General features: G+C 41.5%; 1 protein-coding gene across 1 annotated transcript in view; it reads left to right on the plus strand.

Annotated features, from left to right (window-relative positions):
* Positions 1–5,711: 5,711 nt before the first annotated feature.
* Positions 5,712–21,552, plus strand: part of LOC140493956 (uncharacterized) — a 145,597-nt gene continuing 129,756 nt past the window's right edge. The window contains exons 1-8 of the mRNA XM_072592908.1: positions 5,712–5,851; positions 6,457–6,559; positions 8,236–8,394; positions 11,478–11,640; positions 13,020–13,123; positions 14,418–14,468; positions 18,196–18,361; positions 18,603–18,710. Of these exons, the coding sequence (XP_072449009.1) occupies positions 5,712–5,851; positions 6,457–6,559; positions 8,236–8,394; positions 11,478–11,640; positions 13,020–13,123; positions 14,418–14,468; positions 18,196–18,361; positions 18,603–18,710 (994 nt within the window). The remainder of the gene's footprint in view (positions 5,852–6,456; positions 6,560–8,235; positions 8,395–11,477; positions 11,641–13,019; positions 13,124–14,417; positions 14,469–18,195; positions 18,362–18,602; positions 18,711–21,552) is intronic.

Below are 21,552 nucleotides of genomic sequence, written 5' to 3' on the forward strand. Positions count from 1 at the left end.
GTTATGTTTTTATAAGTTTTTATTAAGTAGATGAAAACATCATCCTTCAATTCGCTTTTTTAATGAATGGATAAGCCTTTGTGGCAAATTGATAGTGTCCATCCCTCTGGGCCAGAAGGCCTGGGTTCAAGTCTCACTTACTCCAGAGGTGTGTCTGAATAGATTGTTTAAAAATGTCATTAACAAGAATAGGGAAATGTAAACAACCTGAGGGGAGGTTGTTAGTTGCTTCTTGAAGGTCTATTCTGAGCTTTCTCCTAATAACATTTTTCAGGCTGTATTTACAGCAACACTTTCATGTTGGGGGTATGATTGAAAAATCCCTGCATTTACCAGATCACATTCTGGAAGCCAGTGTCTCAAATAACTCTCAAAAATGGTTATAAAGGGAACAGAAGCAACAAATAGATTGCGCTGCTCACGTTGCATTTTATCCAATAATATTTCATGTTTTCTGAATTTACTTATTTTTACGGAGAAACCTAAATGATTCTGATCATTTCGGAAACTTCTAAACACTTTAAATCCATTCCAGGTGCTTCTTAATAAGATGCCAGTAGATGGCAGATGGGCAGCATGTCTTTATTTCATATGTGCTTTGGTTTAGCTTGATTTCACTGGTGAATTCTCCAAATTTTCAGTACACCTTTCAACGAGAGTGGGTGGAAGAAGTGCTCATGGGGATAACTGAATCTCAGTTAAAATTATCGTGATCTCTTCATGGACAAAGAAATGTTCTCTATCACAAACCTGTTGGGTGAGGCTCCTAAGCATGAGTGAAGCATCTTATGAGAAAGATCAAACTTTCTTGCTGACAACTCTATAATCTTGATAGTCCAATTATTGTAAGAAAGGATAGCTGGTTTAGTTTTTATATAGTAAGTGAAAATTGGCAGATGAGCAGCAAATCATTAGGATGCACAAAAACCTTGCACTGTGTGTTGTAATGTATAATTACTTTCTAAGTAAATGATATACTGTTGTCCGAGTCAGATGGTTAATCTCTTCTTTAGACTACATTTGACGGTGGAGGGGTAAGGGTTGGTGTTGGATCAGAGAGACATCTGTAAATGTATAATGGTGATAACTTTTAACTGCATTCTAATAGTTGCAAAATTGAATGGGAAAATTTGACTTGACAAGTTCCAGAGGTAAATATGGACAGAGAAGCCTGGCTAAAAGCCTCAAACTAAGGTTTATAGACAGGAAGTGTGCACCAAGGTCATTTTTATTATATGTGTATAAATATTGGACTCTGTCAGATAGTTGTTATTCACGTGTAGATTAGATTAGATTACTTAGTGTGGGAACAGGCCCTTCAGCCCAACAAGTCCACACCGATCCTCTGAAGAGCAACCCACCCTGACCTATTCCCCTACATTTGCCCCTTCACCTAACACTACAGGCAATTTAGCATGGCCAAATCACCTAACCTGCACATTTTTGGAGCACCCGGAGGAAACCCACGCAGACACGGGGAGAATGTGCAAACTCCACACAGGCAGTCGCCCGAAGTGGGAATTGAACCCAGGTTCCTGGAACTGTAAGGCAGCAGTGCTAACCACTGTGCCACCGTGCTGCCCCAATGTGTAGATGCACATGGAGATGTGTGGAATCCCGAGTGTGGAAGGCTGCTAAGGAATTGCCTGGGGAATTCTCTACGCTTGAAATCCTCTGGACGTCGCTATTTAAAGCCGAGAGAATGGAGTGTGCTGATGAAATTAAGATAGTGGCTCAGGAAAAGCAAGACTGTTAAATAAATAATCTACTCCCGAGTAACTATAGAGCCCACCCACACATACTTCACACATGCCCAGATACACTGCCTCTGGATCCCTCAAACCCTAGATCCTGATCCTAGGATCTGACACCTCCTCCTCTGCTACTGACAGCTCCACTTTCCGCTACTGCCAGATCCAATCTGCCACAGCCCTCACCAAACCCCTACAACACCTGCCTGACTCAACCTCACCCCCTCTTCCCCTTAAACTCCCCTTCAGTTCCCCTTCAAGATTCCTGCCTAGGACTATTATTAATTCATTAATCTAAAATAACCTAGTTTACTAAAATCTCCACCTTTTCCAGTTGCAGTGCTCTGTGCATGTATCTCTATGCAAGGACTCCGCAAACGCTTTCCACTCCAAGTAAAACTGAAACCAAAATCTCTCTGTCTCTATTATGGGTGTTTCTCTTATGTGTTGAAAAACGCTCCAGAAACTTGGAACAAAAACCTTGGACAATTTTCTACCCTGCTAGGTCATAAATTCCTAAAGTAAATGCCAACCTGTTAAGCTGCCAAAGTAGCCCACACAAACTGTTTTAAAAGAAATCACCATTGCTATGGAAATATTTGCAAGTTAGTTATTAATTTCAAACACACAACTCAAATGTTACTAATCAATAATTAAAAACCTCAAACTTAAAATAAATGATCATAAATTATATATAAATCATAGCTTATATCGCCAAGCAAAAATTCTGTTCATTTATTGTCTAATTTAATTTGGTTGTGTGGATGCTTGTGTCAGTTGATAACTTCTTTGTCACTTTCCTCACAAAAAATAGGTCCAGGAGGAGTAGCAGTGACTGATTGCAGTCCTTGTCCATCTGGTCATTATTGTGAGACCTACAGCCTTTCAGCTCCATCAGGTTTATGTTCTGCAGGATATTATTGTCCAAGAGGACAGAGTGTACCAGAACCTTTGGATTATATATGTTCTCCAGGTCACTTCTGTCCTGAGGTCAGCATTAAGTGATATTATTTCATGTTTTATTTTGTATTTGTGATGAAGAAGTGGTAAAATAATTTGAAGAAATACCATTGTTACATTTTCCACTCATCAGAGCTAGACTAACTTTTACTTAGTGTGGTGGGAGTATTGATAAGAGAGGTGGGAAAATACATTTCTTTCTGTTCATTCAAAGAATATGAGTGCTTCTGGCTCAGCCAGTATTTATTGCTCATCACTAAGTGCTTAAAGGGCACTTGTGAGTTTGGAAGTGGGCACGTGCATAGAAGGATGACAGTTTCCTTCTCTCGAGGACATTAGTGAACAAATTGAGTTTTCCTGAGAATTGACAACAGTTTCATGGTCGCCATTAGATTCTTAACTCCAGGTTTTTATTTAATTCAAATTCCACCATTTACCACCATGGAATTTGAATGCAGGTTCCAGAACATTACCTTGCTCCTTGAATTCATTATCTATTGATAATATCCTAGGCTGTTTTGCCTTCCACAAAAGTGACAGAATCGGAATTTGAGCATAGCTTTTCTGGGGTCCCCCTCAAGATTTAAATGGCAACATCAAAACCTTGATGTGACAGCTTATTTCCACACATTAGCACCTCATTAAAATACCAACTCATTGTAATTATATGCCACTTCCAGTTATTCTTGCGACTACTGAGAAACAAAAGATGGTACAAGTGTCCGCCAGGTAAATCAGAATGCATACTTGACGGCTGCAGCTTACTGAATTCCTGTCCCCATCCACCGGATTCCTGTCTTGGAAGCGGACACTTGCCTTTCATCTGCGACACCTTCTAACTTCAAAGTTGAGCATTGTTGTTTGAGAAGTACATGGATTTCAGTGTCTGAAGTGATACAGAGCCGGACTTTACGCATGGCACCAGAGACATGAAAATGACTTCAACCTCTCTGACCATGCGATTCCCTGCGGATTGCACCCAACAGCTCAGATGTATAATTAATGAAGTGAAAAGCAGATGATTGAGTCAGAAAATGTACACTGGGCTTTGGAGAACTAGATGTCATGAATTCACTCACCACCACGTTTTAACTGCAAAAGGAAAAATCTAACCCTAGGCATTATAAAGATTATCTGAATGAATTTGTACAGTCAGCAATGCATTAAACCACATAATATATGAGGTCTACCCTCCATATTTTCCATTTGCTACCAATGGTCAAAATAATACGATGTCAGACCATGCTTTTATGGCCTGAAGCTAATTGGTCAGAATTATTTACGGAATAAATATATCAAAGAGACAATACAAAATTAGATAAAATAATGCATTAAGAATACAATTCTGTGTAAAAAATTGACTTAGAACAGCAAATTCATTCCTTCTTAATACTAGATCCTTAGTGACAGTCTCTGGTGATCTTTTAGGGAGAGCAAAGGTAGTCATGCCACTAGACTAGGAATCCAGAGGCTAGGCTAATGCTCCAAGGACATGGGTTCAAATTCCACCTCCACCAGCTGCTAAAATTTGAATTATAAATAAAAAAAATCTGGAATCAATAGATAATCTCAGTAATGGTGTCTTTTTAAAAAACAATTGTCAAACATTTGGATCATTGATGTCATTTAGGCAAGGAAATCAACCATCCTTAAGCTGGTTAAAGTCAAGTGTGATCCCAGACCCCCTGCAATGTGTTGACCTTCAAGTGCCCTCTGAAATGGAGGCAAGTCATTTAGTTGTTCTAGATTGCTGCAAGTTCAAAAAAGAAATGAAAGCTGATGGATTACCCAGCATCAACCTAAGCACTACAGAAGCAACAATAACAAACTCACCATATCAAATCGGCAAAGTTCTCCTTAGAAACCTTCAGACTTCCTGGAGGCAACTCCCAAAATTTGGAGAGCTGTCCCACAGATTAATCAAACAACAGTCTTACACAATCGCACTAACCAAATCATACTTTCCTTTTGCCTGGATGAGTGCAGCTGAACAACGTTCAAAGCTTGACACCATCCAGCACAAAGTAGCCTGTTTGATTAACATCCCACCCACCACCTTCAACTTTCACTCCCTTCACCACCGGCTCTCAGTGGCAACAGTATGTATCATCTTCAAGATGTACTGTAGAAACTCACTGATGCTCCTTTGACAGCACCTTCCAAATATGTGACCTCTGCCATCTAGAACAACAATGAATTGGAACCACCTGTTCCCCTCCTGGTCTCACACTGTCCTGACTTGTAACTGTCTCCTCATTCCTTCCCTGTCTTGGGTAAAAATCCTGGAATTCCCTTTCTACCAGCACCATGGGTGTTTCTACATTCCAAAGATTGCCACGGTTCAAAAAGGTAGCTCATCGCCACTTTCAAGGTAATTACGGATGGCTATTAAATGTTGATCTATCCAGTGGCATCCACGTCTCATGAACAAATAAACTTTTTAAAATCTTAGAATCTTATCTGATAAAATGTGTGCAAAGTAGCATGCCAAATACCAACTATGGCACCCTCTTTGCGAATGAATCTATAGTTTTCCATGTTGAAGCTAATTGGAGGAAATGTTGAGGGTGACAAGGGAGTAGAATGTATTCTGGAAGATGGACTTTAAATGTCCATCACAAAGAGTGGCTCAATTGTATCACCACTGACTGAGCTGGCCCAGTCCTAAAAAAACATAAACTAGACTGCACTTGCACCAGCAAGTACCTCCCCCTAATCAATGAGTGGCTTTAGTGTTCCACTCTGCTATCAATTACCCACGTGTTCATTTATTCTCATCCTTTTTACTGGCAGTTTTTGAAACCCAAATGAAAAGAAAGCTAAAACTCTATCCTTCACTGTACGACTGTAGCTATAAGCAAAGTGTAAAACAAAGACTTCCTGACCACCTGCTGGGGATGATTATCCTCTTGGAAGACTTCTCAGGATGTTTTAAAAGGGCATTAATTGTAGCTATTAGTCCATGTTAACCTGATAGTGCAGCCATCTTTCTAGTGCATGATGGCTATTGAAGTGAAGCTGCTATTGCATGAGGTGATTGTAAAGACGTTGTCCCTGTCACACCACACTGCAGATGAACGTGGCAGCCTGCAGCAGCAACAGACCGGCAATGTCACTGGTGTTCCGACTTCCGATGTGTGGTGACTGCAAATCTCCCAGTTGCAGTTCATTCCACTTTGCATTTAACTTTCTGAAGATCCTGACCCTATGATGACAATTCCTCAGTGATCTTTGCAGTCAATCATAGAAATGCAACCTCTAGGTAATGCAAAGTGCACACATGGATAGAGAGATGAAGTGAAGAATCTACCAGGCACATTTCTTATGACAAAGAGGGCAGGGATTAAAGCATGTCTGGCAAAAGTCTTACCTTGTCTATCTCTTCCATAAAACATGATCCAGTTCTTTTGGAAGTGCCTACAAAATAGGGGCACTTATAATGGAGCTCTTCAAATAATTATCATGGCCAGGGACACCATCTTGTGATTATTGCAACAAGCTAGGACTTAGTTGCTATTTGATCAAGACAAAAGCTGCAAATGCCAAGAATCACTAGCATCATTTTGCTCAGTGGACAGTGGCCATCTTAGTTAGCCATGTTAACAGTCAGCCATGTTGATCATATGTTCTCAATCATTGGCTGATTACTGCAGGCATGTTCAGAAAAGGTACTCGTGTTTTTGAACAGGCTAAAAAGCTGCTTGTTCCAGGTTTCCTCCAGCAATGTTGTTTTCAATGTTCACAGGGGAGTTCCAATCAAACTAACTGTGCACCTGGTCATTACCAGCCCAAATGGGGAAAGGAAAGATGTGAGATTTGCCCTCCAGGATACTACTGCCAAACCTCAGGTAAAAATTGAATAAAAAGATGTTTACAGAGCATTAGTCATAGTGTTGATATGGGGAACAAAACTAATGACTGGCTGTCCTCAAAAATGTAATTCCATTTTGTTTTTTATTTCCCCGAAACCACAGGAAGTAGGAGCAGAAGGAAGCTATTCAGCCCATTGAGTCTGCTTCGAACTTCAATATGATCTTGGCTGAGCTCATCATCCTCAATTCCACTTTCCTGCCTTTTTCTTATAATCCCGGGTACCTATACAGATAGAAAATCTATCTCACCTTTGAATGTACTTAAAGACCCAGCATCCACAACTCTGTAGTAAAGAATTGCACAGATTGACTACCTTCTGAAAGAAGAAAATCCTTCTCTACTCTGTTTTAAATGGATGGACCCCTATTCTGAAAATATGCTGCCTGGTCCTAGACTCTCCCACAAACTAAACAACTTCTCCACATCGATCATACCAAGTCTGCTATGAACTTTGCATGTTTCAATCAGGTCACCAATCATTCTTTTAAACTCCAATGATTACAAATCTGATCTGCTTAACTTCTCATCAGAAATTAACATTCCTACTTGTCATTTTGAAAAGTCACATACCCCTGATTATTTAGTTCCCAACTTTGAACTCTTTGTAACCATATCTCCACAATAGTTATAAAATCATACCTGTTAAAATCTGTTACCACTATTCACTCATTTATGTTGTTCCAATGTACGTTTAAGTATACACACATTTTTGTTTCTTTTTCACTCTTCCCCCACCTCCTTTTTGCAGCTTTTTGATTAATGTTTGTACATACTGTCTCTTCCTTTAGTACTCTGGGTATCATTATTATCATCAAAATAGCTGCCCAGTAATGCCGCCATATCCTTTGCTTTGTCAGTATACATATACCCTCTCCAAGACCCCTGCCACTTTGTTGAAGACCCCTTCTTCAGCCTTAGTTATTCAACTTAACAGTACAGTGGTCTCAGCATGGTTCAAGTGAAACTCATGCATCCACATATGGGCACCAATGCCCATGAGCTGACGCATATTCCCTCCATGCCAATCTTTGAGCCACTCATTAAAGTCCTTGACTAGTTTGCCCATGGTTCAACTGGACATCCCAAGCTTATTACATTGGAGGTTCTGCTTTATAGTATATCTCCTATCTATTTAAACTCTTTCAACAGAGCCTCCTTTCTGGTCCTAGCAAGGTCATTATTCCAACATGGATGACAACAACAGGATCTCTGCTCTACCTCTCCAAGTTTTACTCCAGCCATGAAGAGACGTCATCAGCCCTGGCACTGGGCAAGCAACACAGCCTTCAGGGCTCATGTCGTAGCACTGAGAACAGTTTCTATCCCCCTAATTATACTGTCCCCTTTCACTGCTACATTCCTATTTCCTCCTCTCCACTTGAATTCCTCCCTATAACATAGTAACATCTTCAGTTCACTGATCCTTGTACCAGTGTCTTCTTTTGTCTACATAGCTTGCAAGAATCACTATTCTTGTTAGTGTTGGATAGTTGTAGAGACTCCATAGAAGCAGTCCCTTGGGTCCCCATAACTACATCACTTGCAGTTACACCCTCTTGCATCTGATTGCAGTTCACATTTGAATGATTTTCTTTAAATGACTGATAATGTTTGAATTATTTGTGTTCTTCTCTATATCCTTTTTTCTAAGGAGTGTTCAAACCTGTGCTTTGCCCATTGGGATCTTTCTGTCCACCTAAATCTACAAGCCAGCACTTCTGTCCTGAGGGTACCTATGGAAACCGAACTGGGCTGCACGAAGCATTGGGCTGCTTGCCTTGTGATCCTGGAATGTATTGTCAGGGATCAGGTATTCCCCAAACACTTTTTCTGTTTGTCAACAAACTTTTGAAAAAAACATTAGTTGGAAATGAATTCCTGCACCGTGCTCATGATCTGATACCTCTGGTGGACATTTTAATTCCCTCCACTTGATGGATATTGGGTAAAATTGAATGTTTTCATTTTCTGCTCCCTTCCCACTCTGCTGCAATTTTATTGCTGTTATTTTTATTGGAAACTGGTCAGTTAAGCAGGAGAACCATTAACACTTAAGTCAGGCTTTTTAGAATCCCATTTGCATTTTAACAATGTAATGAACAGGGCACAAGCTATGCATACAATACTTGGTAAAATTTGTAATAACTGGTGGCCCAGTGCTTAGCACTGTTGCCTCACAGCACCAGGGACCCAGATTCAATTCTAGCCTCGGGTGACTGTCTGTCTGTGTAGAGTTTGCACATTCTCCCTGTGTCTGCGTGGGTTTACTCCGGGAGCTCTGGATTTCTCCCACAGTCCAAAAATGTGCAGGTCAGGTGAATTGGCCGTGCTAAATTGCCCATAGTATTAGGTGCATTAGTCAGAGAGAAGTGGGTCTGGGTAGGTTACTCTTCAGAGGTTCGATGTGGACTTGTTGGGCCGAAGGGCCTGTTTCCACACTGTAGGTAATCTAAAAACATCATCTCAACATATACAGTCTGAATTTGGAGAGGTGAAATGGTTACTTGGCTGAGGTCTGGGCAAATTAGATACTGTATATCATTATAAAGTCAAAGCCTTGAAGAACTGATGGGGAGGAAAATGTTTGGAATAATTCAGCCCTAATTACATATGTGGCAGCCTTCTATCTCAGATGCTAATTCTTTTAGCAGTATTGTCCTTTAACACTAACTGTTTTCTTACCAAACCCATGTAGCACATGGTTTAGAGTCAGCTGTCCCATGTTTTGAAACAAGAGACTTAAAATCCAGTCGGAATGAAGGGCTACATTGAATTAAGAAACTAAACAAAAAGACCAGTTTTCAAATTATTATATGAACCCAGACTTAGTTGAAATTAAATATTTTCTGATTTTGATGCTTGAACGCAATTTTTCTCAGCAAATTAGTGGAAGGGTAGCAACATTTATGCAATTCATTAACAATTTGGCTTATCGACTGATGTACTTTAGGCATACAAGCCAAGCTAAATTAGATAGGATGATTCTGAAAAAAGGGTCACTGACCTCAAGTCAGAAAGACTCATGGTGTTGGAAATGCAGGGTTACAGGGATAGGGTTGGGGAATGGGTCTGGTTGGGATGCTCTTCAGAGGGTTGATTTGGACTCGTTGGGCCGAATGGCCTGTTTCTACACTGCAACGATTCTATGGATGTTGGCCTTTATTTCAAGGGGTCAGGATATATGAATAAGGAAGTCTTACTGCAACATTACAAGGTGCTGATGAGACCACATCTGGAGTACTGTAAGCAGCTTTGGTCTCTTTTTATTTAAGTAAAGTTATTTGTTCTCTGGAGGCAGTTCAAAAAAGGTTAACTGAGGGGATCCCAGTATGGAGGAATTGTCTTGTGAGCAAAGGTAAAACAGGTTAGGTCTCTACTCATTGGAGTTTAGAAGAATGAGAGGAGATCTCATTGAAACATGGAGAATTCTCAAAGGGCTTGGCAGGGTCAATGCAGAGAGGATGTTTCCCCTCATGGGAGAGGCCCAGACCAGACGGCATAGTCTCAGAATAAAGGGGTGCCAAATTAAGAATGAGATGAGGAGGAATTTCTTCTCTCAGATGATTGTGTGTCAGTGGAACTCCATTACTACTCAAAGCTGCGGGGGCAGAGTCCTATTGCATGTTTATGGCTGAGATAGATTCTTTATCAGTAGGGAAATCAAAGGTTATGAGAAAAAGGTAGGAAAGTGGAAGTGATCGTCCAATCCACCATGATCCTATTGAATGGTCCAGGCAACTCAAGAGGCCAAGTGGCTTGCTCTTGTTCCTATTTCTTATTGTCTTATTATGGACTTGAAACATTAACCCTGCTATCTTTCCACAGTTGCTGCCAGACCTGTTGATTTTTCTCCAGCAATTTCTGTTTTTGTTTGAGACAGGTGGTAGGCTTGTATCTATTTCCTCAAGGTTGATGTTCTCTATGGTATCAGTTAATGTGGGGGGTGGAAGAAAAGAAAGTTTCAGCAGCTAGTTTAGTATTGTAAAGGACTGTCTTCTGTTTGCAGAAAGTGTTCCAGGACTTTGACCTGGCAACGTTTGCTTGGAATTAAACGTCAACTTCTCCACCTCCTGATACTGCCTGGCTTGCTGTGTTCTTCCAGCCTCCTGCTTGTCTACCTTGGAATTCCCCAGTCGGCCTTGCTTAATTATTCCAGCAAACATCTACACAAACCCTTTTTGTGATTGAGAAAGGACATTGCTCATCTTAAACCATAAGCTATAGGAACAGAATTTGGCTATTTGGCCCACTGAGTCTGCTCCACCATTTGATCATGGCTGATATGTTTCTCAACCTCACTCTCCTGCCTTATCCTTATAACCCATGATCCTCTCTGACCCCAAGTGGTCCTCTCAAATTTCCTACATGGAACAAAAACTTCTAATAAAATAACAAAAGCCAAATGCTGTGCAAACAAGTGCAGAGGATGCTGGAGAAACTAACATCTGTGGAGAAAGGATCAGAATTAACGTTTCCAGTCGAGTGTGACTTTTCAGAATCACAAGTTGTTAGAAAATAAGATTTTTAAAATACTTTTGATGGAGGCAGAAGAGGAGCAAGAGGGTAAACAGCTTAAAGACTCAGTGCAAAAGACGTAATATTGGAGAAGAAATATGCAAAATGGATGTAAATTAAGGTGTGACAGTGAGAGAATTGCTTGAACACTGTGACAATCTGAAACTCCATTTCATTCTACTTCTGATCTTGCTTTACTATGGAGCCCTTGGGATAAAATTTGATTTGTAGTTCCACATGAAGCTCTTTGTCATGAGTGCAATATTGAACAATTACTGCTTACAGAGGTCAATATGGGAGAGGTTTAGTTTGAATTTTCTCTAAAGGAGGGAAACTGGGAAGGGTGGTTTTGTTTGCTGATTTGCTGTATATTTTTAGGGAATACCAAGCCCACTGGACCTTGTAGTGCTGGATATATGTGCATGCTGGGGGCGGCTCTACCAACTCCAACTGATGGCATCACGGGAGACAAATGTTTGCCAGGGTTCTTCTGTACCAATGGCAGTGTCACAGGGCAACCTTGTCCAAAAGGAACCTTCAGGTATTTTTAATAAAGTGATCATTATTTAATTGTAAAAAATGTAGTCTTGTTTGTTAACTTAAAATCAAATTTCCTAATAGCATTCCTTATGTATTCAATTTAAATCTCACACCCCTGTGGACTTGTTCCAAAACAGCACCCCCTGCAGGAGTGACAATAGCCTTTTTATGTCCTTTCAGAGACATTTGGATTAGCTCTAATCTTGGAAGGTTATCTAATGGGAGTTATGAATTTTAAAAGGCTACCACAACAATTTGGCTGCTGGTCATTTGGGATGGTTTTGCCTGTCAGTTAAAAAAAAACCTAGTAATGTTGCGGATGATAAAATAGATAGACCATTCCAGCCAACTAGTTGTCTTCTACTTTGTTATTTTGGTGTTGCTTGTAGGCTTTTTTTGTTGTATTCTTTAAAACTTTATTCATCTTAATCAGCCAAAATTCAACACACACTGACATTGGTTTTGTGAAGATACCAATCTTTATTCCTACTGTCCTAAAATAAATTGTGGAAGAGATGCATTAAGATACATTTTAGCACCTCCAAAATAGGTGAATTGCAATAAGATATTAGCACTTTCAAAATGTGAACTCTGTCTCCAACATGCACAATTCCCAGTTTAATATAAGTGGCATAAGAGGTGAATAATCCACTCCCATCCTCGAAGAGCTTTGACAATTTAAATGGTCTGATTTAACAAGCTTTGCATTTATATAACTTTCTTTTAAGGCATTGTTTGTGAGCCAGGAGAAGAAATAGTGCTTTCCACTTCTTCAACTCCCTCCAGCCAAGCGAATCAACACTCCACCACCATCGAAAGACCCCAACCCCACTGCAGGGTTGGCAATTGAACCAACCAGCAATGAGCAATTTACTCTCTAGTTGGGAGTTGATTAGCTCAGTTGGCTAGACAGCTGTTTTGCGATGCAAAGTGACATCAACAATGTGGGTTCAATTCCCACACCAGCTGAGGTTACCAGGAAGGATTCTCCTTCTCAACCTCTCCCCTCACCTGACCCTTGGATTAAATCATCATCAAGCATCTCTCTCCAATGAGAGAGCAGGTCTATAGTCTGGTAAGACTACAGAGACTTTTCCTTTACTTCTACAGTTTTCCCTACATAATCTAAAGCCAAGTTTTGCATTCAGGCTGACTTCTAGAAGGAGAGCAAGCCAAGGCCAATAAACATGATTTGTAAAGTTGAAATTCCACAGCAGCAGGGAAATCTTGATTTCCCATCAGAAACCTCAATTACGTAACTTACCTTATTAACATCCAAACCATTAAAATGTGCTTCAAAAATCTTTTTTTTACTTCCCATTACTCTGGAATCCCTGTCCATTAATTAGAATGTACCTTTTGATTTTGTGACTTTTGCAGTGATAAACGAGGGTTGTCAGCAGCTCGCCATTGTCAAAATTGTAGTCCTGGACATTTCTGTGCAGAGACTGGACTTATTGCTGTGTCAGGACCATGTTGGGCAGGTAATGAATTGAATGCACAACATATCTTAAGCCTTGTTGATTCCTATTGGCATTGTTGTAAAGTGAAAGGTGGGTAAATGTACCCTGACTAACCTTGACCAGTTTACAGTAGCATTTTAAACTCAGGTCCATTACATGGTAACATAGACAAAGAGGACAAGAACCAGGGGAAGGTCCAACACAACTTTATTGAACAGTTTATAAAAGAAAAACAATAGTTATCAGCATCTAATATTATACTTTTGTTAAAGTTTACCAGTCTCTTCACAGGGCTCTTCAGTAAACAGTCTTAAATCTCTAAGTTAACAGTGTCAAGTTTAAACTATTTATCTACTCTCACACATGCTTTTGTGGATTTGCTATACCCTGTCTCCAGGTCCCGACTGCTGAATTTGTCTGAAAGTGGAGTCGCAGTTAGAATAGGATAGTGAAAAAGACGTTTGGTATGCTTTCCTTTATTGGTCGCAGTATTGAGTACAGGAGTCGGGAGGTCATGTTGCGGCTGTATAGGACATTGTTTAGGCCACTATTGGAATATTGCATACAATTCTGGTCGTCTTCCTATTGGAAAGATGTTGTGAAACTTGAAAGGGTTCAGAAAAGATTTACAAGGATGTTGCCAGGGTTGGAGGATTTGAGCTATAGGGGGAGGCTGAATTGGCTGGGACTGTTTTCCCAGGAGCATCAGAGGCTGAGGGGTGACCTTATAGAGGTTTACAAAATTATGAGGGGCATGGACAGGATAAATAGACAAAGTCTTTTCCCTGGGATTGGGGCATCCAGAACTAGAGGGCATAGGTTTAGGGCGAGAGGGGAAAGATATAAAAAAGACCTCAGGGGCAACTTTTTCACATGGGGGTGGTACGTGTATGGAATGAGCTGCCAGAGGAAGTGGTGGAGGCTGGTACAATTGCAACATTTAAAAGGCATTTGGATGAGTATATGAATAGGAAGGGTTTGGAGGGATATGGGTTGGGTGCTAGCAGGTGGGACTAGATTGGGTTGAGATATCTGGTTGGCATGGACGGGTTGGACCGAAGGATCTGTTTCCATGTTGTACATCTCTATGAATCTTATAACTTTCAGTAAGGCTGAGACAAGCCGTTCCTTGGTCTTTGAGGTCTGGATGATGTTTCAGGATCTGCAGTAATTGATTTGGGCTTCCCCTCTTGTCAAAGGCTGTTTCTGGTCTTTGGGTCGTCGGTCTGGAGATGCCATGGGAAGAAGGTGTGAAAAGCCAAGTGAGCTGGGGCTCAAGGTTGTCCCTTTTATTCTTTTTGTGTTTTTTCCGAAGATTCTGTCGCCTGTCTCCAATACTGTCATCAAGCAGGGGCAGGAAGATCCAGTGAGCTGACTGCATTCCATATTTGGAGGTTGCAGAACATGGTTTTGAATCTCCAACTGTTAAGTGCCATCCTTGTCACACTGTACCTGTGACCTCCTACTGAGCTGGGCGCCACCAAATCTGTGCAGCATTCTTCTAACAAAGCAGCTCCACTAGAGGAGTAGGCAATAGTTTATTCTTAAATAATGTGGCTGTTAGCACCTGGCCAGGCAGTTCCAAGCCTCTCGGGTTTCAACAAGAAGTTGATTGTTCAAGGTCTGGCTGCAGGAATACTGTCTTTTCCAGCTCAGCTGTTTGCAAATTGCAGGAGTCTGGCTAAGTTTAAACTTGGCTTCAACGTTTCGAGTTTTTATTCCATGCTCATGAAAATAATTAATATTTCTATAGCAATCCTGGAGGTCATGGGCAAAGTGACCTCAGACTTTTCATGATGAATCATGAAAGGTTACTGGTAGCTAATAAAAAGAAAAATGAACTTCTCCACAGGGTTAACTTTTTTTAATTTCAAAAATATACTTTATTCATAAAATTATTTGGATCTCTTATACAATTGGTCTTGCCATTCTTGTGCACACATTGCATTGCTTTATATACAGACATCGAAATGTATTTTTCCTATATACAAGTCTGTACATTTACTATCCAGCTCTTCTGCTGAGGCATCAGTGGAGCTCAAATGACTGGGCAGGGCCCCTGTTCTTCTTAGGCAGGCAGATGTTACACAGTGGTCTTTCCCCACCGTGCCTTGGCAGCAGCTGCCCCAAGCTTCAGTGCGTCCCTCAGCACATAGTCCTGGACCTTGGAATGTGCCAGTCTGCAACACTCAGTCGGGGTCAACTCCTTCAGCTGGAAGATCAACAGGTTTTGGACTGCCCAGAGAGCGTCCTTCACTGAGTTGATGATCCTCCAGATACATTTGATGTTCATCTGTGTGCATCCTGGGAAACAGACCGTAGAGCACGGAGTCCCGCGTCATGGCGCTGCTCGGGACGAACCTTGACAAACACCACTGCATTCCTCTCCAGACTTCTTCTGCATAGGCACATTCCAGAAGGAGGTGTGTGACAGTCTCGTCCCCCCCCCGCAGCCCCTTCGAGGGCAGCATGCGGTGCGGCAGAGAGTCCGGGCGTGCATAAAGGATCTCACAGGCAAAGCCCTTCTCATCACCAACCAAGCCATGTCTTGGTGCTTGTTGGAAAGTTCTGGCGATGAGGCATTCTGCCAAATGACTTTGACAGTCTGCTCAGAGAACCGCTCGATAGGATCCGCCCTCTCCTTTTCCCGAAGGGTCTCAAGGACACTACGTGCTGACCACTTCCTGATGGACTTGTGGTCAAAGGTGTTTTTCTTCATAAACTTCTCCACGAAGGACCGGTGATCCGGAACTACTTGGACCATTCTGCGGCAGCGAGGCCAGGCCCATCCTTCGCAACACCAGGGACAGGTATAACCTCAGTACTTGGTGTTTGCATACCGGGGATCCACGCACAGCTTGATGCAGCCACACGTAAAGGTGGCCATCAGGGTGAGAGTTGCATTGGGTGTGTTTTTTATCCCCGTTGCCCAGATCTTTCTACATCGAGTCCCTTCAGACCTGGTCCATCTTTGATCTCCATATAAAATGGAAGATGGCCCAGGTGACTGCAGCAGCACAGGTTCTGGGAATAGGTCAGACCTGTACCACGTATAACAGCAATGACAGTGCCTCACACCTGATGACCAGGTTTTTTCCCTGTGATAGAGAGTGTCTGTAGCTTCCATCTGCCCAGTTTCTGCCTCACTTTGCTGATACGCTCCTCCCAAGACTTGGCGCATGCCACAGCCCCCCCCCCCCCCCCCCCCCCTACCAATTATCCAGCACCTTCAGGTGGTCCGTCCTGAAGGTGATGGGAATCGAAGATTGGTTGGCCCAGAGCGCTCTTTGTGCACCTTCTGGAAGAAGAAACGTGAGCACGTCTCGTCCTGCTCCACGGAGCGGACCCTGGACCGGAAGATTATCCTGGAGGCTTCTGAGGCAAAGAGCGAGGCTTGCTGGCCCTTCACCTCCTTGAGGTCCTCCGTGACATCGACCCCCATCGTCTGCAGCAGGAGCATGTTCTGCATATTTTCCTGGAGTTGGAACAGTTTTCCCCTCCTCTCTCTCACCTCCTGAACACCTTTGAGGATGAAGAACCTCTTGATGTTCCCTTTTACTGTTTACCACCAGTCCGCTGGGGACTCAAAGAGGGGCTTCACAGTTCTCCAACCTGCGTAGTCCCTCTTGAGCTCCTTAATGTTTCCTGGGGTCAACAGCTTTGTGTTCAGCTTCCACATTCCCTTACCAGCCCGCTGCTCGTCCTGTAGGTGACAGTCAGCTAGCAGGAGGCAGTGGTCAGAGAAGAACACCGGCTTGACAACGATGGATCTGTCCAAGAGCGGTCAGGACACAAACAGGTAATCTATCCTTGAGCGGATACACTCGTCTGCCCGTGACCAGGTGTATCTGTGCTGCTCTCCTTCTCCACTGGTTAACGTTTCAGTTCAAGTCTCCCTTCCTCAAAACGGATGGAAGCTAAGAAAATGTGGGGTTTTATGCGGAAGATAGGGTGGGGGAAGGGGTAGGGAGTAAATATTAGGTGGGAATAGAGCCCAAAGAGAAACCAGAGCAGTAGGGCAGACAAAGGGGTGGATAAGGATCTGGCTAGGAGGGTAACTAGCTATAAATGGGGACTGTTAGTGGTTAACGATGGGTAGTGTGTAATCGCAAAATATGTGATAATGAGGTCTGGTGTGTGAGGGTTGGGGTAGGGACATGTGAGAGCTCAAATCCTAAAGTTGATGGAAGGCTGCAGGGTCTCCAAGTAGAAAATGAGATGTTGTTCTTCCAGCTTGTGCTAAAGCACTGCAGCGAGCCAGAGACAGAGATGTTAGTCAGGGAACAGGGTGGTGTGCTGAAGTGGCAGGCAACTGGAAGCTCAGGGTTGTTTTTTGCTGTTCACATCCTCCCTCCTCATTAACCATGGGCACAAATACCTTCCAGGTGAAGCACACAATCTAGTCTACGGCATTCGCTGCTCACAATGTGGTCTCTTTTACAATGGGGAAATGAAGTAAACTGGGCGACTGCTTCACAGAACACTTGCATTCTGTTTGCAAAAAAGACCCTGAACTTCCAGTTGCCTGCCAGACGTGCTAATCTTATCCAGCAATTTCTATTTTTGTCTCTGATTTACAGCATCCACACATCTTTCGGTTTCAATTTCTCCACTTAGCGTTTCTAATCTTTCTTGAATTTCAGCCAAACGAATATCTTGGGAGAAGTACAATACCACAGAGCTTCCATTGGATAAATGTCATTAATACCTTCATATTTTGTATTCAGTATTATAACTTGCAGGAAGTACTTATTTTATGTTTCTGTTGACCCCTGGGCATTTTGAGGATTTCAATCAAGGCAAGTTTATTTCTTCGCCTGAAGGCCAAGTGTAAACCTTAAATAAAAGTGAAAGATAAATAATTCTCAACAGTGTGTACTTGGCTTACCCATAAGCAGCACTCTTTTTTTTAAAAAAAATCTATCAATTACTAATGCATTTTTGAAGTTAGCCCATACCAGATTTTAGTGGAGAACCCAAATACTGAGCCCATATTCTCTATGTTACCATGCTCCGCTATCACTTTCCAGGCTCAAGGGACTGAATGGTTTATTCCTGCTTCTTATTCATAAACGTTATTCTCTGCTCTTTAGGATTTTACTGTCTTGAGGGATCTAAAACGCCCACTCCCATTGCATCTGTCTTCGGTGACATTTGCCCTCCTGGTCACTTCTGCCCCAATGCTACAACTCACCTTGTTCCATGTCCACCTGGAACACTCCGAGCCACAACAGGGGGAAGAAGTGAAGAAGATTGCATGTTGTGTCCTTCAGGTGCTGTGTCTTCCACAGTTTTTATTATGAATGGTTTTCAAGTGTACCTAGTAATATTTAAGGTGGCATTTTAAGATCAGTATTTTCAAATTCATTTGAATTTATTCTCTACGCCAAGTTGAGTCATATCACTGTCTCTATAAGAACAATGACTCCTGCTTTCTCAAATAGTCTGAGGTCGCACGTCAGAGCTGTCATGTGACGTGCCTATCTGAATGTTTTTGTAGGTTTCTATTGTAAGAAACCGGGCAAGGACAGTGTCGAAGGTTTTTGTGACCCAGGATTTTATTGTTTGAATGGAGCAAAGACTGCAACGCCCCGCGATGGTGCTACAGGTAGCAGATTTTATTACAGACGGTATTAACAATGCAAGTAACTGCAATTGTCTCTTGAAATAATCTACGCCAAAGCTGTGAAATAGTGAAAATATTCTAATATTCTTCTTAACTGGTGTTACAATTGAAAAATTCTATCAATATCAAAGCATTAAATAAAATTGAATTGGAGTGTTGATCAGACATAATTTGATATTTTGGTAAAACCAGTTCCTGTTCCCATACTTCTGTCTGCACCCTGCCTTATGTGTTTCTCAGTTCCACCTCTTCGCTGCCTCCAGATTCTCCCTCCCCAATAATTTTCCTATTTTGCTTCTGACATCCAAATGACACAATCTCCAACTTCCCTGAAATATCAGTCACCCATCCTTTTTCCTGAATGTACCAACCGTCAGCACTGATCTCTGTTAGCATGCTGTTCTGTCGTGAACTTGGTAACACATTGAACCACACTATCACTGCCCTAGTCAAAAATGCATTGGCATTGAGATCCCCTGATGCATTGAATTTAAAATCCTCAAAACATAATATAATATTCTATACTTCTCCATATATCCACCTTTTACTTTTTTTTCATTGTGGGAGGATGCTCAGACATTTCAATCCAATTGTATGCAATTCCTTCCTTAGATCTCTCTCTGCAGTATTTCTCTCCAGCCTTTGAAAGCCTATCTTTTTGACCATTAGTATGATCAATTCTCTGAATTCTAATCACTCTCCTTTCCTCTACTTTGGAGCAGTTTTGGAAATGTTGCACTTCAGAATGGAAAGTATAATTATTGTTTCTGTTGGTATATTCTTCTATATTAAATACTCACCTGAAAGCCCCACTTCTGACTTTAATTGAAACCTATGTATAATTTTTTTTCGCAGATTTGGTCAGTTCTAATCTGATTTCAACAGAAGTTGATCATTTTAATTTTACTTATGGTATTCTTAAGACATTAATACAAAAGTCTTTCAAACTTGAGGAATTAGATCTCGTAATACTTCTGTTTCAAATTCGAAGTGCTATAGCAACTTTTAAGTTTTAAAATATTAAAAGGATTTGATAGCTCTCATCACCTATGTTGGGACATTGACTATAGGAGGCTGTAATCTTAAAATATAGCTAGGGTATTCCATAAACGTGTTTTCATAAATTGTAGAGTCATAGAGATATACAGCACGGAAACAGACCCTTCGGTCTAGCTCATCCATGCTGATCAGATATCCTAAATTAATCTAGTCCCATTTGCCAGCACTTGGCCTACATCCCTCTGAACCCTTTCTATTCATCCAGTTGCCTTTTAAATATTGTAATTGTATCAGCATACATAATTTCCGCTCATTCCATGGGTCATAGAAATCTGCAGCTCCTTTTCCCTTCCTCACTTACTGTAGAATCAGGAAAAATTGGAGCTTTCAAGATTGGGATTGATAAATTTTTCTGGGGTTAAAGTGTCAAGGAAATCAAAGGCAGGAAAATGGTTTTAAGGTTCAGATGCACCCTAAATGTTGGAGCAGAGTTTGTCTACTCCAGTTCCACTTGGTCCCTAAGCAAAGCCCAATAGTTTACACCTTCTCCCTCCCTTCCTATTTGCCTTTCCCAAGTTTTAACTTGAAGGGTTCAAAAATATGGCATACTAAGTTCAGAAAATGTGCAGAAATAAAGTTTAAGGTCATTTGCAAGTCAGAATGATTGCAGAATGCATAGTAAGGAAAAACATATAAAACAGTCTTTTAGTCAAGCTAAAAAGAAACAGCAATTACTAATACTCTGTATTTTCTTCACCCTTGAGTCACTGTTTTTCATATTATGTGAATCCAGGTGACCTTTGTCCTGTCGGCTATTATTGTCCACTGGCTTCACCTGGCCTCAAATTATGTCAGAATGGGACATCTATGAACCATACAGGAGCTGAAAAATGTAACATCTGTCCTGAAGGATCTCTCTGCACCAAAACGTAAGATATGAAGTAAAGAGTATAACACCACTTTGTTTTGTCTGGAGGTTATGTACAAGTACAGTTTTCAACTTGCAATAGTCCAACCCTGAATCAGAGTACCACAAAGTGAAGTTGGATTGGAAGAGAAGGAATGAAAACAAGTATGAACAAAGAACAAAAGATTGCAGAATGGAACTATGTATTGTCTCAAACTAAAAAAAAGAACATCAGAATGAGCATTATCACATTTATCAGGAGTTCAAGCACAGACGAATAAACTTTTCCAGAAATGTTTAGTCATTCTTTAATACTTTTATAACTGTTTCAACTAATATACTCAAAATGAAGCTAAAACATACAAATGCCTGTGAAACTGTTTAAGTAATGCATGCTGTTAAATGATTCCCAAACCTAAATAAAGTAATCACTTTAATTTAAATTGAACTTGGCTTTCTGATAAATAGGCTTTAGCCCCCTTTTTGGGTGTACCTGGCTGATATTTGGATATAGGTCAGGATTCTGATGTCGGGGTCAATTAGCTGATACTCTGGACCATGGTGAGAGCAGTGATCTGACTTTGATTTTGCCTAGAATGGCAAGAGGGTGTGTTTGGCATCCAATTAAGGATGGCAGGTCAGTTCCAGAACTAGAGGGAGGGCTGACAGGAGACAATCGCACTGACCGAGGTTGGAAGGAGAGGGCACCTCATAGTGGAAACACCTCCGAAGAGAAGGTAAAAACATTTTAAGTCTAAAAATTGGAACAGCTGTCTGGTTATGATGATGGAGGGGCCACCTCTGAAATGGCTAGCCAGCAGCTGTGGCCCAACCATCAAATTGCCTGTGGTTGTGGAGTGAGTCTGCCTAGCCCAATGAAATGTAGATCACTCCTGCCAACCTCTTCCTGGCCCCGCT

Source organism: Chiloscyllium punctatum, chromosome 23 (assembly GCF_047496795.1).
Source record: "Chiloscyllium punctatum isolate Juve2018m chromosome 23, sChiPun1.3, whole genome shotgun sequence".
NCBI classification, from domain to species: domain Eukaryota; kingdom Metazoa; phylum Chordata; class Chondrichthyes; order Orectolobiformes; family Hemiscylliidae; genus Chiloscyllium; species Chiloscyllium punctatum.